General features: G+C 40.9%; 1 protein-coding gene across 1 annotated transcript in view; it reads right to left on the reverse strand.

The window, feature by feature from the left end:
* Window positions 1-16,041, reverse strand: part of COL4A4 (collagen type IV alpha 4 chain) — a 138,487-nt gene that overhangs the window by 81,089 nt on the left and 41,357 nt on the right. Inside the window, exons 5-12 of the mRNA XM_082841199.1 lie at window positions 9,003-9,137; window positions 8,177-8,221; window positions 7,354-7,470; window positions 6,323-6,391; window positions 3,415-3,450; window positions 2,019-2,081; window positions 1,616-1,651; window positions 1,360-1,401 (exon numbers count right to left, since the gene is read on the reverse strand). Of these exons, the coding sequence (XP_082697325.1) occupies window positions 1,360-1,401; window positions 1,616-1,651; window positions 2,019-2,081; window positions 3,415-3,450; window positions 6,323-6,391; window positions 7,354-7,470; window positions 8,177-8,221; window positions 9,003-9,137 (543 nt within the window). The remainder of the gene's footprint in view (window positions 1-1,359; window positions 1,402-1,615; window positions 1,652-2,018; window positions 2,082-3,414; window positions 3,451-6,322; window positions 6,392-7,353; window positions 7,471-8,176; window positions 8,222-9,002; window positions 9,138-16,041) is intronic.

The following is a 16,041-nucleotide window of genomic DNA, read 5'->3' on the forward strand; positions in this document are numbered from 1 at the left end:
TGTGGAATGGAAGAGCTCGTGGGACAAGCGAAATGAACCACCACCAACCACACCAAAGGACGGTCTTCAGCCAAAGAAGGTGATGTTGTGTATATGGTGGGATTGGAAGGGAGTCCGCTATTATGAGCTCCTTCCGGAAAACCAAACAGTTAATTCCAACAAGTACTGCTCCCAATTAGACCAACTGAAAGTGGCACTCGACAAAAAGCGTCCAGAATTAGTCAACAGAAAACGCATAATCTTCCATCAGGATAATGCAAGACCGCATGTTTCTTTGATGACCAGGCAAAAACTGTTACAGATTAGCTGGGAAGTTCTGATTCACCTATCGTATTCACCAGGCATTGCACCTTTGGATTTCCATTTATTTCAGTCTTTACAAAATTCTCTTACTGGAAAAAATTTCAATTCCCTGGAAGAATGTAAAAGGCACCTGGAACAGTTCTTTGCTCAAAAAGATAAAATGTTTTGAGAAGATGGAATGATTAAGTTGCCTGAAAAATGGCAGAAGGTAGTGGTACAAAAGGGTGAATACGTTGTTCAATAAAGTTCTTGGTGAAAATGAAAAATGTGTCTTTTATTTTTACTTAAAACCGAAGGCACTTTTTGGCCAACCCAATAAGTACTAGAACCTGGAATTTCCCCACATCATGATGTCTTCCAGTATATTTTTGGCAAGCGTGTTAAATGGCTGTACCATAAATTTCCCAACCACACTGGAACTCCATGAGAGCGGAGATCAGGTCTGTCTCGCCAAATCCCCACACCAAGCACCCATCCTAGCCTGGCACAGGGTAGATGCTCAATATCTATTTACCCACAGTTGTTGAAAGAGCCCCTCACCCACTCTTAAGCATTCAGATTGTTTCCAGATGAGCTTCCACCTTAAAGCACTTTTCTAAAGTTTATCCTTACTTAGTTTTGTGTTTCAGCAGAAAGGACTATGGGTGTGAGGGGTGGACGGTGTGTTGCTCAATGCTTTGGGTCACAGTTATTCATATTTTTATTTATGTGTGAAGTTTAGGACTCTGATGAAATTTGGCAAGTTAAGCTAAACAAATCCATAATTAAACAAATTGTTACCCCGGATATATTATCAGAAATATTCCATGTCTTTGGGCTAGGGGGAAGTGTGTTATATAAATTAAATTGAATTTACTGTTAGGTTTTGTCAGAACTGTCATTTTATAGTCAAGGGTAATGGTGTCATAATAATTCAGCAAAGACAAATTCTCAGCCATAAAGCTGGACAGTGACGAGAGAACGAACACAAGTTAAGTGGTAATCAGAACCGTCTCCTCGACCCGGGTAGCCCATACATTTTAACACGCGCTCCTCCACGCAAAAGGGAGTTCTTACCGGGTCTCCCATTTGCCCCTTTACTCCCACGCCAGGATTACCCTGGAAAAGAAAAGAAAAAGGAAACTAATTGCTTTGGAATATTAAGAAGTAATTACAAGTAATAAGACTTCTGGTTAAGCAATTTGTCGAAGTGTATTTATTAAATAGTTCGGGAATTCTAAAAAGAGGGAAGACATGATTCTGACAAATATTAGTGGTCACTTATCTCATTGTACATGGACTTCATTTGTGTATCTTACTCACGGCCGCCTACCTTCAAACCTGGACTCCCAGGAGGGCCTGGAGGTCCCTAAATCAACAGCAAAAACACACAAATCAGTTATCAGTGATGGAGATCAGACTGTGCCCTTATTGGTTGTCCCAAGCTCCTCTTTAGGAAACGCTTAATTTTGAAACACACATGATGGACTTCCTACCATGGCTGGGCTGCTTGCCCCCCACCCCCACCCCCCTCCTGCCCCCCACCTCCAGGGACCCGTGCTTCAGGAGGGACTCACGCCCCTAATGGTGGGTGTTGGCTGATTCATCAGGTGATAATCTCGAAAAGAACCCATCTCGGCCTGAATTGCCCAAGACTGCAATTCTGCTTTCTTTTGCTTGATTTAAATATCAAGTCAGGGCTTTTGGAGAGACAGAATCAGCAGTGCTGTACTTACTGCCAACCCCGGCTCTCCTGGATATCCCACTGGCCCTGCTGGTCCTCTCGCTCCCCTTGAGCCCTAAACATGAGAAAAATCAGTCAATTCTTTACCAGAAACCATAATCATCGTTCCTGGGAGAGCTGCACGCAATCCCAGTTGGATAAAGCCCTCCGGAGAAACCACAGTCCCGGCCACACCTGGCCTGCTGCGTCATCTTGAACAGTAGCTCTGACAGAGCTGGGAAAAGGGCACAGAGCTGGCAGGCAGTAGCACTTGGTGGGTGTGACTAACTCCTACGTTTGGGATTAAGACCCAGAGATCAATCTACTTATTCACAAATAAATCTTGTAGTAGCAAAAGTAGAGAACAAAGAAACCTTGTTACTCCTAAATTCCATATATGTTATAAATTTAATATACATCAAAATGCTTTTACAATATTAATATTACCTAGCATTAAATAAATTATTAATGTAGTTATACTCTAATATATCCTTTCAACGTGCCCTGTAAGATCAGTGTGAATAGAAATGTCTCCAATTCAAGATCAAGGTAATTAAGCCATAAACAATTTCCTGCAACATGTTAAGTTACAGCAGAATAACACACAAATTCACAAGGAAAGGTTATAGTTGGGCAGTTCTAGAAGTATGGAGAAAGGGGCTCTGTTCTCCCACTCACCCTGCCCATGTCAAATGATTTGAGAGTGTGCAATGGCATTACTCTCTCCTAGAGAATGAATTGGTATTTATTTTAACGGTGACACCAAGGTATCTCATTGATAACGTAGAACTGAGCTGCCAGAGTAGTAAGAAAAAAACAACCTGAGAAAGTAATCCTGTCAACAGCCAGAAGTTACCAAACACAATTATAGGTGAACCATTAGGAGGCCAAATTGCTTTCAGTTTTAATCTTGTGAATATTGATGAATTGGAAAGACAAACATAATCATTGAATCACAAATTCCAGGAACGTGAAGATAGGGCAAAATACTAAACATAATACACAATTACTGATTCAGCAAGCAAAATCATTTTCACTGGACATATATTATTTAGGTAGTTTCTAAGCAGAATTATCTTCCTAAATATTAAGCGACTATAGCTACCCAAGCAATACCAAATGATCATTGCAAGATAGAAGTGAAAGGTAAGCCGGAGCTTACTGAGATTCAAGGGCGGCTCCGTGGGCCCGGGACCTGTGCAGTCACACAGGGCCTCATGCTTGATTTAATGTCTGCTGTCATCATCTTAAAATTTGTAATAATTTTTGAACAAGAGACCTAACATTTTCATTTTGCACCAGGTGGGCCCTGCAAATTAGGTAGCTGGTCCTGCTGAGATGCAAACTAGTGGAGACCATAGGCTATCTGAGGAGCAAACAGAAGCGCATGGCCTGCCCAGAAGACTTACTGGTAAGCCGGGAGGTCCTGGGTCCCCTCTGTCACCCTGCAATAGTATCAGGACATTGCTTTAGAAGAGCAACACCATTTCCCTAAAACACACAACATAAAAGTAAACACACACACACACAGGACTTATTTGGACTGTCTGTGCAGTTTGTTCAGTTTTTCAGTGTTGAAAAGACAGCTGTGGAAGGGCTCTATGGAGGTGCTTTTCTGTCTCCATTCTTAAGCCCTGAATTCTACTTCTACCCAGCTGAAACCAGGGAAAGATTGCTGGAGTCGTGAGGACATGGAATCAAGATGAGATTTCATCTTTCAGTTTAAAATGTTCTAAAGAAAAAAACAAAGCTCTAAATTCTCGATCCAGTGGTCCCATTTCATCAGTTTAACTGTCTGTCATCTGATCGGCAGATCTTTCCTCCCTTAATTAACACCTGTTACCACCCAGGAGCAAATGTAAAGGGAATTCGTGTGGAAACCCTCTCTGCCACTGTGCGCATCTACCGCTTTGTGACTCGACTCTGCCGAGACTCTACTCACTTTAAAGGATCAAGGGGTGTATATTCTCTTGAATACAGACTCTTCCTTTTTTTTCCAAAATGTAAAATATACCGCAAAATATACGTATGATAAAATTTAACATTTTAACCTTTTTTAAGTGTACGGTTCTGTGGCATTAAATACATTCACCATGTTGTGCAACCATGTTGTGCTTCCATTGTCCAAGCTTTTTCATTTCCTCATGGAAACCCTGTATCCATTAAATACTAGCCCTCCATCCCCCCTTCCCCAGCCCCGGCAAGCACCATCTACTTTCTGTCTCTATGAATTTGACTACTCTAGGGACCTCATCTAAGTGGAATCACACATTTTTCTGTCCTTTTGTGACCAGCTTATTACACTCAGCACAATGACCTCAGGGTTCAACCATGTTGTAGCATGCTTTAGAATTCCCTGACTTTTTAAGGCTGAATAATATTGTGTTGTACGTGTGTACGTACTACACTCTGCTCATCCATTCATCAGTAGGTAGACACTTGGGTTGCTTCCACCTTTTGGCTATTGTGAATAGGATGCTATGAATATGGGTGTACAAGTATCTGTTTGAGTTCCTGCCTTCATTTTTGGGAGAACATATCTAGAAGTAAAATAGCTGGGTCACAGGGTAATTCCACATTTAAGTTTTTGAGCAATCACCCTACCATTTTCCACAGCAGCTACACCATTTTACATTCCCACCAGCAATGCACAAGGGTCCCGACTCTTCCACATAATTATTAACACATTATGTTGTTTTTCTTTTTCTTTTTTTAATAATCATCCAAATGGGTATGAAGTGGATATAGGCTCTTAATAAGACCATTGTTTCTCCAAGGTTATCGATCTGCATGCCACCTTCATTAGGGATCCTGTGTTTCTCTTTAAGATGAGGAAATCTCTATATTCATCTCCCTTTCTGTCTTGCTTGTTGTTTCTTGCACAATTACCAAAAACTACTCACCATAACTAATATTGTACTGTACATTATACTTTACAATACATGGCAGTATAAACTATTATAACAGACCATCAGCACTGAGAGGAAGGCAGGGTAGATATTAATTTCCTTTCACAAATAAGGCAAATGAGGGGCTTCCCTGGTGGTGCAGTGGTTGAGAGTCCGCCCGCCAATGCAGGTGACACGGGTTCGTGCCCCGGTCCGGGAAGATCCCACATGCCGCGGAGCGGCTGGACCTGTGAGCCATGGCTGCTGAGCCTGCGGTCCGGAGTCTGTGCTCCGCAACGGGAGAGGCCACAACAGTGAGAGGCCCGCGTACCGCAAAAAGAAAAAAATAATAAGGAAAATGAGGCTCAGAGAGGTTGAGGGGGTTGCTTAAAGTCACAGTAGTAGGTAAGGGTCAGTTCACTCCTTCCAACACATCATGCTGGTTCCTAGAATGACCCTGTTTTTGATGCTAAGTTTATGAATGTATCATTTAAGCTATAAATAGAAGCACAGTGCTTGCTGTCTAACAAGTAAGAATAGGCACAGAGGCTATAAACACATTGTAAGCTCACTTAAGGGATCATTGCTCAGGTGTGGCCACTCCAGGTGGCACAGAACTTGGAATCTGATAGAGGCAATCTAGGACTACTTTTATCTAATTATTGTAGAATATCTTTCCTTAAGAGAAATGACCATGTCTTGAAAATGTACTGTATCTCTCCTGAGTCTATCGTATCTAGTGATCTCCTCTGCTCATCCATGGCTACTCAGATTAGAGAGATGTGGTGGTCATTCAAGAGTTTATTTCTGAATATTTGTACATCATTCTCTGTGAAAAACACAAAAGCATTTCATTTGCTAAGGATAGTGCTATCAGATTTCTACAATTTTCAAGTTCAATAGTGGTGACTTCTATCATCATGAATGGTAAATATTAATATCACAATATTTTAACTACAAAGTAATTAATGACTCTCAGCTGGAAGTGATTTTTCCCCCAGGAGACATCTGGTAATGTCTGGAGATATTGTTTGGGTGTGGGGGGCGGGGGTCAGGGGGGTGTTACTGGCATCTAATGGGTAGACACCAGGGAAACTGTTCAACATCCTACAATACACAGGTCAGCCTCCATGACAAATGATTCACTGGCCCAAAATGTCAACAGTGCAGAGGCTGAGAAACCCTGAAATAAATGTATTCATTGCAACTCTGCGAGAATCATGGGGAGGGAGGGGAATTTTGCAGCCAGAGAAGCTAAAGCCAAGTGCCTTCACACAAGAAGTATGGGTCATCCCAGAGGGTCAGGGTAATGATCAAAACCAGCATCCTCAGAGCCATTTTAAAGGAAATCTCAGTCCATGTGTTTTCTGCATGGGTTTACTTATATAGAAAAAAATTGTTTTAAACCCATCCTGATTGTAAAGCTTACCTGAATACCTTTAATGACACCTAAAATGAACACTGAATTTCCTTTTTCTCCTTTTTTCCCAAGAAGGCCCTGAAAATAAAATATTCACTTTAAGAGAGGAAAAGAGCATATTACTATTTCTGTATTTTCTTTTGCAAATGAAATATTACTCACCAATAAAATTACCATTATAATCATATTTCACTAGTGAAGATTTCTTTATTCTCATTTTTATTATCATCCTAAGGTTGTCATATATACTTATTTAATATTTGGTTAAGATCTACTGAGAAATCTGCTAAGACATAATATAATATAATATAATATATTATATTATATATAATATTATATTATATTATATATATCTTATATATTATATTATATATTATATTATATATATTATATATATCTTATATATTATATTATATATATTATATATAATATTATATTATATATATCTTATATATTATATTATATATATCTTATATTATATATAAGACATAATATAATATAATATATTATATTATATTACGTGAGCCACGGCCACTGAGCCTGCGCGTCCAGAGCCTGTGCTCCGCAACGGGAGAGGCCACAACAGTGAGAGGCCCGCGTACCGCAAAAAAAAAAAAAAAAAAAAAAAATTCCTCTCGTCTTGAAATACCTAGAGGGGTTTATGTATCTGCAGTGAACCCTGAATGATAAACAACCTAAGCTTTGCTAAGTGGCCTCCCTTCCCCTATCATCCATTCTCTGTATGGCAGCCAGGAGCATCATGATAGAACATCAGTCAGATCATATTTCTTCCTTCCTTAAAACCATCCAGTGCATTCCCATGGCATGGAAAAGAAAACCCAGCTTCCTTCCATAGTCTACAAGGCCCCGTGTCTTCTAAGTCCTGCCCAACTCTCTGTCCTCATCCTCCAGTCACCCGCATTTGTTCACCAGGCTCCCAGTACACTTGCAATAACTCTTTCTCGAACACATCCAGCCTGCACCCACTGGAGGGCCTTTTCACTTAAGATTCCCACTAGGCTGAACTGTGGCTGTCTTACTGGGGAGCCTTGTGGGCCAGGAGCTCCTCTTTCTCCTGGAAAGCCTGGAGCACCTCTTGAGCCGTTGTAGCCATCTATGCCAGATTTGCCTCTGGATCCAGGAGGCCCTGGGTGCCCCTACAAGAAACAAAATGATAGGTGAAGCATTTTTGCAAGAATACCATAACAAAAAGGTTCTGTGATATGGGTCCCCAAATTATGGCAACTGTGACTCACATGTCGTTCAGTTTTGTGAAACTTCCTTCCCCACCCACAAGAACTATGTAGCATAGTAAAAATAAATAAATCTATTTTCATATATCCCAATTTAAATTAATTTAGTCTGGAGTATTTTCAGAGATCAGGGAGGAAATCTTCCTTGAAATCTTTAGAAAGACTCTAATGAATTATAAACCCTGCCAAATACCTTTTCCTTCTTTCCTCTGGTTTTCGTATAAGCAATGAGAGGTTTGAGCCCACTCCCACCATTAGGACTCACCAGCAAATAAAAACTTTTGTAATGAGTATAAATTTATTTCCAGAACATTGTACTTGACCTGACAAGTATACGAGCTCATATCTTGGAATGCTTTTCTCCAATCTTTTTGAAAACCTTGTTCTTCAAGTAAAATGTTCTGGTCTCAGAGTTATTACACAAAATTGAAATGCAAGCACCCTTCCATTTACTAAAATAAGAAAATAAAGAAGAGTTTGCCATATATATTATATATAATATATATCATATAAATATATTTTATATATATACAAAACATGTGATTTTAAGGGCTTTGATGAGTGTCCCTCCCTTCTTTAAAATAAATGGAGAAAATTTAAGGATACTTACAGGTATCCCATCCAAACCTGGGAATCCAGGAACACCGGTTGGACCCTAAAATCCCAGAAAATAAAACGAAGATATAAAAGCTACTAAATTATTAGATTAACAGGTTAATTTACTTAAAAACATTAATAATTAATAACTTGTTTTAAAAACAAAACCTTATCAGTCATTGTCATCTATTTTTACATTAAGGAGCTCAAATGCCAACATTTGGAAATCAACCATTTGTGCTTTTCTTTTTGTACTTAGGAAGCCAACATGGCAATATTAGTTCAAAGAATACATTCAATACCCTATAACTGGAAATTCAACTTCTCAGACTCTATTTATCCTAGAGAAACAACTCTTAAATGTAAACACAGGTAATTTACAGGACTGTTTTTGCACACTTGCACTACACAAAGTTGGACTAGGATCTCAAATTCTCATCAACAGGGAATAAACTATAGTTTTATCCATATTATGGCATACCATAGAGTAAAGGAGTAAATTCAATCTACATAAATTGATATGAAATGATCTCCAAGCCATATGGTTGAGTAAAAAAGAAGGCTCTGCATGATACATATAGTATCAGTTAGGTTGTTTTAAAAAGCCATAAAGAAAACCACTTCTTACTGGGTAAACTCATGTATTTAAGTGCCTAGAAAAGGTCCAGAAAGGCATGCTCCTCTGGAAAGGGGTTAGGAATGAGGACTGAATATCGAAGAGGAGTTTAGACTTGATTTTTCTAAGGTTCAGGTAGGTACTACTTGTGATTATTAAAAAATCTGGCATAGCAATTCTGGTGAGGGTTTAATACGAATCTTTCACTTAAGAAGAGGCTTACCTTATCACCCTTGTCACCTGCTGCTCCAGGAAGGCCACTGTCACCTCTCATCCCTTTCTCTCCTGGAATTCCAATGGGTCCTGGTGGCCCCAGGGGTCCAATAGGACCCTGTGGCCCTGGTGGTCCTGGTTGACCCTAAGAAGCAAGATTAAAAAGGCAGGGGGATGGATGACTCTTAAGTAATATTTTCTAACAAAAAAATATGGTGACTTGGGTTTACAGAAGACTGGAAAATTAAAGATGGAGCAAACTCTAATAATAGAAGCACGAACGATCAATTAATTATAAAAAAAGAAAATGTTGCCTTTTTCCATCTGAATCAAAGCTGTACGATAAATTTGAATTACTGCATGTACACACACATCTATAAACTGATTATAGTTCTCTTACTATTTTCATTCTGTCATTGAAATTTATAAATCTTGAGCTGTTTAGTGCAGTAAGGAATTTTTAAAAATCAAAGTCTCATTAGCATTATGTAAGTGACACAAGGTAAGAGTGAGGAAAAAGTGCCAGACATTTTATTTACTTCAAATGGCTCATAATTTGTCTGCCCTTTTAGGGGGAAACATTTCTTTCTTAGCTGCTTTTATCTAATTTCTTGTCCATAATTTGGAATCAGGCTCTCCATGTCGCATTATTTTTACGCAATCCAACTTTCTTTCCATAAATGAAAACATCACCTTTTATTTTAGGCAAAGAAGTTTCAGGAACTCAGTTCTCCCCCTAAACCCACAGTGGGAACATCTCTGGGACAAAGATGAGGAACTCCTTGCTCCCTTTAAGCCTGTTCTCCATTGCATTTAGATGCACTGTTGCAGTGAATGAATGTTCAGTTACGACAGGCAGTCTCACGGCTCTTTCTAGGAGTAGGAAGGTTGGTATGTCTCAGCATCAGTTTCTCTAACTTCCGGATGATCGTATCTAGCTGCCTCTTTGACATCTCCTTGAATACGATGGTACCTTCAGCTTAAAAAAATCCAAAATGGAACTTTTGATTTTACCCCCAAATTTGATTCTCCATCCACTGTCTCCATCTACCCAGAATCCAGCCCCAGAATCCTGGGATTCATCCTCGATATTCCTCTTTCTGCCACACCTACATTTAACCCATGATCGATTCCTAGCATTTCACTCCCGAAATGGGTCTGAAACTCACCCACCTCACTGTCTGCCTTGCTGTGACCCTGCAGGTCAGCATCAGTGAGACCGGTGTTCCAGGCTCCCAAATGGCTTTCCACCTTCCTCTAACCCTCCTCCCTGCCTCTCTTCAAGTGACATTAAAACAGAAATCAGAGGGACTTCCCTGGTGATACAGTGGTTAAGAGTCTGCCTGCCAACGCAGGGGACACGGGTTCATGCCCTGGTCCGGGAAGATCCCACATGCCGCGGAGCAACTGGGCCCGTGAGCCACAACTACTGAGCCCGCATGCCTGGAGCTGGTGCTCTACAACAGGAGAGGCCACCGCAACGAGAAGCCCACGCACAGCAACGCAACTAGAGAAAGCCCGTGCACAGCAGCTAAGACCCAATGCAGCCACAAATAAATTTATTAAAAAAACAAAAAAAACAGAAATCAGATCATGGCATGGCTCTGCTTTTTAAACTTTCATTGTCTTCCCACTACATGTAGAATAAACCTCGTGCTCCTCCCTTCCAGGCCTTACAGGGTGTGGCCCCAGATTCCCTTGCACCCCATGCTGTGCCCGCCCCACACTCACTAAGTCCCAGCCACGCTGCTCTTTTCTGTCTTCGGGCCTCGGTGCGAGCATTCTCTCTAGATCTGCACATAACGGGGATCTCTCCTAAACTGCCACCAGTGAAGCAGGATCTCCAATTCATCCTCACCCCCATTAGTCTCCCTCAGGGTATCCTGTCCACTTCCTTCTTAGCATCTTAGCATTTCACAGTTTTTAAATTATGTATTTGCCCATTAGTTTGTTGTCTGCTCTCCGATTAGACACTAGCACCATAAGGGCAGGGATATCTGCTCACCAGTTAAGTCTTCCATCTACCATCTACCGTGGCCTTTGGCTCAGGAATGAATGAATGAATGAGGGACAGACGTGGCAGTGACTATGCTCACAGGCTTAGTGGTCCAGCCTGACCACCCATCCGCTCCAGACACACGCTACGAGGGCCCTGTATGATCAGGAAAGTGATTTTTGAATGCTGCAAAAAGCTATTCTATCAAATGTAATCTTTATGACATACAGATTGATTTTACACATTCAAACTTGTTTACTTTTTATGAAATAATCAACTCATGGGAACAATGAGGCTCTTCAAATGAATTTAAGAATCTAAAATCAGGGTTTCTAAATGATACTTCTAGCCTCAGCATTCAATCTCTATCTAAAATCAGGGTTTCTAAATGACACTTCTAGCCTCAGCATTCAATCTCTATCTATCTAAAATCAGGGTTTCTAAATGATACTTCTGGCCTCAGCATTCAATCTCTATCTAAAATCAGGGTTTCTAAATGATACTTCTAGCCTCAGCATTCAATCTCTGTCTATCTAAAATCAGGGTTTCTAAATGATACTTCTAGCCTCAGCATTCAATCTCTGTTTATAATTTGATGTGAGCAGAAAGTATCTCAGATTCATATGTTTTTTTAAATAACTCGCTTTTGCATTCCTAAGATAATACTCTTAGATTAAATAAAGAGAAGCTTTATAATGAGACGTTTATAACAAGGCTTTTGCCGATGCAGGGTGATCTGGTCACATGACACCATGCCCTGTGGTGGCTAATGTGTCCAGCTGTGTTGTCTAACACACGTCAAAATCCATGCTTTATTTCACTACAGTTTGAAAACACTCTGTATTCATCTGAAGACAGGCTGTCACCTGCAAGTATTTTATGCTTTTTAAAAATTTTCCAAAGATTTAAGAAAAAATCATTTAATATCCCCTTTCCCGACCCAAACAACACGGATAACTGCATTCAAAGAGCAAGTAAGTCTTGATATGTGGAGAGAAAAGCTGAGTGGATTTCAAGAGATATCTGCTTAGAACTTTTAAACCTCTGGGCAATTTCAACCTTAGTGCTCAACTCTAACCGTGCACGGGACCCTGTATAAGAATGTAGGGCTATCCTTCAGGTGTATGGAGCCCAGGGAAAAATATGTTTTGGAGAGTCCCACCTACATAAAAATTTGAGTCACCTGAAATCAGTGTATCAGTGTCATTCTGGTGACCCAATCTCAGGAATTCCATGAACGAAGAACAAAATCCCACAAGTGGGCAAGGGAGACTGTCCTATCAGGCGGCCACCCTCTGGATACCAGGGCCCGGCCATGGGGCCCCAGCCCAGCCCAAGAGCATGAACCCCAGAGCTCCTCATGCGGTCAACTCCCACTGGATAAAGGGTCAGAGAGCATCCTGCTGAAACTACTTTTAAGCCCAAGATGACGCCGCTGCTGCTTGGGCGCCACTTCAGCAAACTTATGTAACTTCTGTGCCCCTGTAAACGCTCCTCATAAACAGAAATGGAATCCATCCAGGCAGCTAATGGCCAGACGCCAAGCCAACTTCAGGCTCTACGCGTGCTTCCTTGTTCCTTATTCATTTCTATTTTTCTCTTCCTTATTCTTTATCCTATAAAGGCTTCTTGGTTTCTCCCCATTTTGCAGTTCTCCGGATCCTTGGGAACAGAGGCTGCCCACTTCATGAGGTGTTAAATAAAATTTGTTTGTACCACCTACACTGTCTTGAGTTTTATCAACCTTAAAGGGAAGAAACAGATGCTGGGACCCATCGGTCCTGGTCCCCAGTGAGGCCCTGCCTGAGGCGGGGCCTGGGGTCAGGAGCCCTGCTTGTCCTGGTCTAAGGACAATAATCCAAGAATATTCACCACGTCATCTTTGGTAATATCAAGAAAAACTGGAAATCCCATAAAAATCCCAAATGAAACTGATTGAATAAATTATGGTATCTTCATACAATGAAATACTGCACAGGCTGTCTTAGTCTGGGTGCCCCAGAAGCAAATTAGGACACGGCATCAATGCAAACGGTTTAATTGAGAATAAAGGAGACATGGTAAGAAGGAGACGGGATGAAGGAGCAGGGATGTGACACAGAGAAGGAAAGGCAGCCCATAAGGCTGTGCTATCAAGCCAGTTACCACCGTGGGTTACTGGAGCTTAACCCAGAGCGGAAACTCTGGGTGTCAAGGTAGAATACACACCTCAGAGTTATCCGGCCCGGGGTAATGGAGTTAGGGTGTTTACCTCACTGGTGGAGGGCCACTGACGGTGGGTGGGAAGTGTCTGCTCCTGGGGCTTTGAGAAAGCCCACAGACAAAGAGATGAAGAGACTGGCAGCTGGAGACCCCCCCTTAACTCCCCCCCAAAACAGGAGCACTGAAGTAATAGGCCTCAGGGAAATGCACAGGGCCCAGACACTGAAGGATGAAGTAGGTCTCTCTGGATGGATATAGAACAGCCTTGTGATACTCATGAAGAAGAAACAGAGTGACTGAGCTCCAGGCTCTGCAGTCAGCGCCTGTGTGTGAAGCCCAGGCCCACACTTACTAGCTGTGGGACCTTGGGCACGTTTCTTAACCCCTCTGTTTCTCAGCGTCTTTATCTGTCAGTGGCTTGTGGACATAAAAAGAACAATGCATGTAAGGTGTTTAGCATAGTGCCTGCACAGTAATGCTACCTATCGTTATTATACATGATTGTTATTATAAATAGTTCATTGTTAAGTGGGAAAAAAAAGCCGTGTATCATATGATCCCACCGATAGAGAAACAAATGGACATACATTTTCTTAACATATATGTTTGTAAACGAACATTTCTAGACGGATATACAAGAAATGGCACGTTACCACATCTCAAGAGTGAGAAATGCAAACCAGGGCAATGATAAAGTCTGTTTTGTGAGCATCTTACCAACAGCAAATGTGACTTTTATAATAAAGATTAATTACGATTTCTTTCATCATTAAGTCATTGACCTTGCTAACATTACCGACCAACTTTAACATCTGCCTAAATTTTATAAATCAAAATCATACTTTGTTTGTACTTTCCCTTCTCCTCATGCTTTTTCATCATCATTATAATAGCTACTATTTATTGAGTATCCATAAAAATACTAAAAGCTCAGCATTTTCAAGGAAGCTTAAATGTATAACTATGTGTTACAGAAAAGACAACAATAATATATAAAGTCAATTCTATGGGCACAAACCATCTGGGGGCACTCTGAGGGCATCTTACTTTTCTCTAGGTATTATACAATTTTTAAACTACAATCTAGAAGTAAGAATAAATAATGAATTCAGCTGACCTTTTCTACCTGTTTTAATTAATCTTACTTGGTTTAGATTAATTACCATGAGTGAAAAGCTCCCATTTTTCCTAAATGAAAGGCTCAGGAAATAACTGCTTTTTCATTAAGTATGGAAATTATCTTTGTGTCTTACATATAATTCACACAAACTCCTAAATCATCTTTTGTGAATGCTGTACTTCACAACAACGTATTATTTAAAAACAACAAAATGCATGTTTGAACATAAAGGGTAACAGAGAGGGCAGCCAATTCACTGGCTACAATTCTCTTTAATGTATTTCATTTTAGACACGTGATGCCGGATCCAGGGAGCTAATGGAACTTTGGGGAGAAAACAAAAAGGAGTGGAAATATTCAGCACAGGGGCAAGAATGATAAAACTCCATTCAAGGGCTTCCCTGGTGGCGCAGTGGTTGAGAGTCCGCCTGCCGATGCAGGGGACACGGGTTCGTGCCCCGGTCTGGGAAGATCCCACATGCCGCGGAGCGGCTGGGCCCGTGAGCCATGGCCGCTGAGCCTGCGCGTCCGGAGCCTGTGCTCCGCAACAGGAGAGGCCACAACAGTGAGAGGCCTGCGTACCGCAAAAGAAAAAAAAAAAAAAAAAAACTCCATTCAACATAGAAATGTGTCCTGGTTTGAGAGAGTGCCATCTAAAACACTCACGAACAGAAGTACGACGAGGGATGGTAATTTGCATTATTAAATTCTTCCTCCCTCCCTTCCCCCTCCTCCCCCAGCCCTGATCGGTCACACCGACATCCTTGCCGTTTCTCAACAAGCTCTGTTCTTTCACAGACTTCGGTGTCTTGTCCCTGAAGTGTCCCTCCCATGCCTTCCATGTCATCTCTCAATCCCCGCCTCCCCCTGCCCCGGAAAGACTCCAGTGATCTCCTGCCCTGGCCCCAACCCTTCAGAATTAAATGCCTCTCCAAGCCGCCTCTATAATAACACTTCTCACTGGCTCCTGTGATCACCTCTTTGTCTGTAAGTTCCCAGGCCTACATCCACCGGACCGTGAGCTCCTGGAAGACAGAGTCTAGGTGTCCAAGGCCACGATGTTAAGACAGGCAGAGAACAATAAACACTTAATAAAATAATGTTAATAAAATCTTAATAAAATAATTAATCTTAAAAATAAAAATAATTTAAAATATAATAATTAATAAAAATAATTAAAATCTTAATAAAATAATTAATAAATACTTAATTAAATAATAAAATAATGTCAGGCCCACCCACCCAACCCAAAGGAAGACTGTAAAGGAGGAAAAGGATCTGCTTTATCCTGTCTCTAAACTGACATCCCTGGAAGTCTGGCTAAGAACAGCTATGCAGATCTGAGATGATTCCACGCTGGGGCGCGCAGAGCAAGTGGCCTTGAACACAGTAATGTCTGGTGTCTATTGCTGTTGAGATATGACACAGGTGTCCTCCATCTTCTTTTCAACCATGCTAAATGGCAAACACAACCCCTACCTTGAAAAGCAAAAAAACTAACAGAAAGCATTAAATGCCTACTTTTATACGGGGCAGACTGTGGTTTGTTTTCTATGCAGTGCTGTTTTTTCCTCTTAATAGGTATTTTATTATAGGATAAATGTAAAAAATACTCTAAACCTTGTATAACAGTATTAAATCTGTCAGAAAGCTGTTCACGGAAACTTCCCAAACACCAATCTTTGAAATAGTCATTGTTAGTTCACCCAATTTGAGTAAATAATTTATCCA

The sequence above is a fragment of the Leucopleurus acutus genome (genome assembly GCF_964270905.1).
Source record: "Leucopleurus acutus genome assembly, chromosome: 6".
Taxonomy (NCBI): domain Eukaryota; kingdom Metazoa; phylum Chordata; class Mammalia; order Artiodactyla; family Delphinidae; genus Leucopleurus; species Leucopleurus acutus.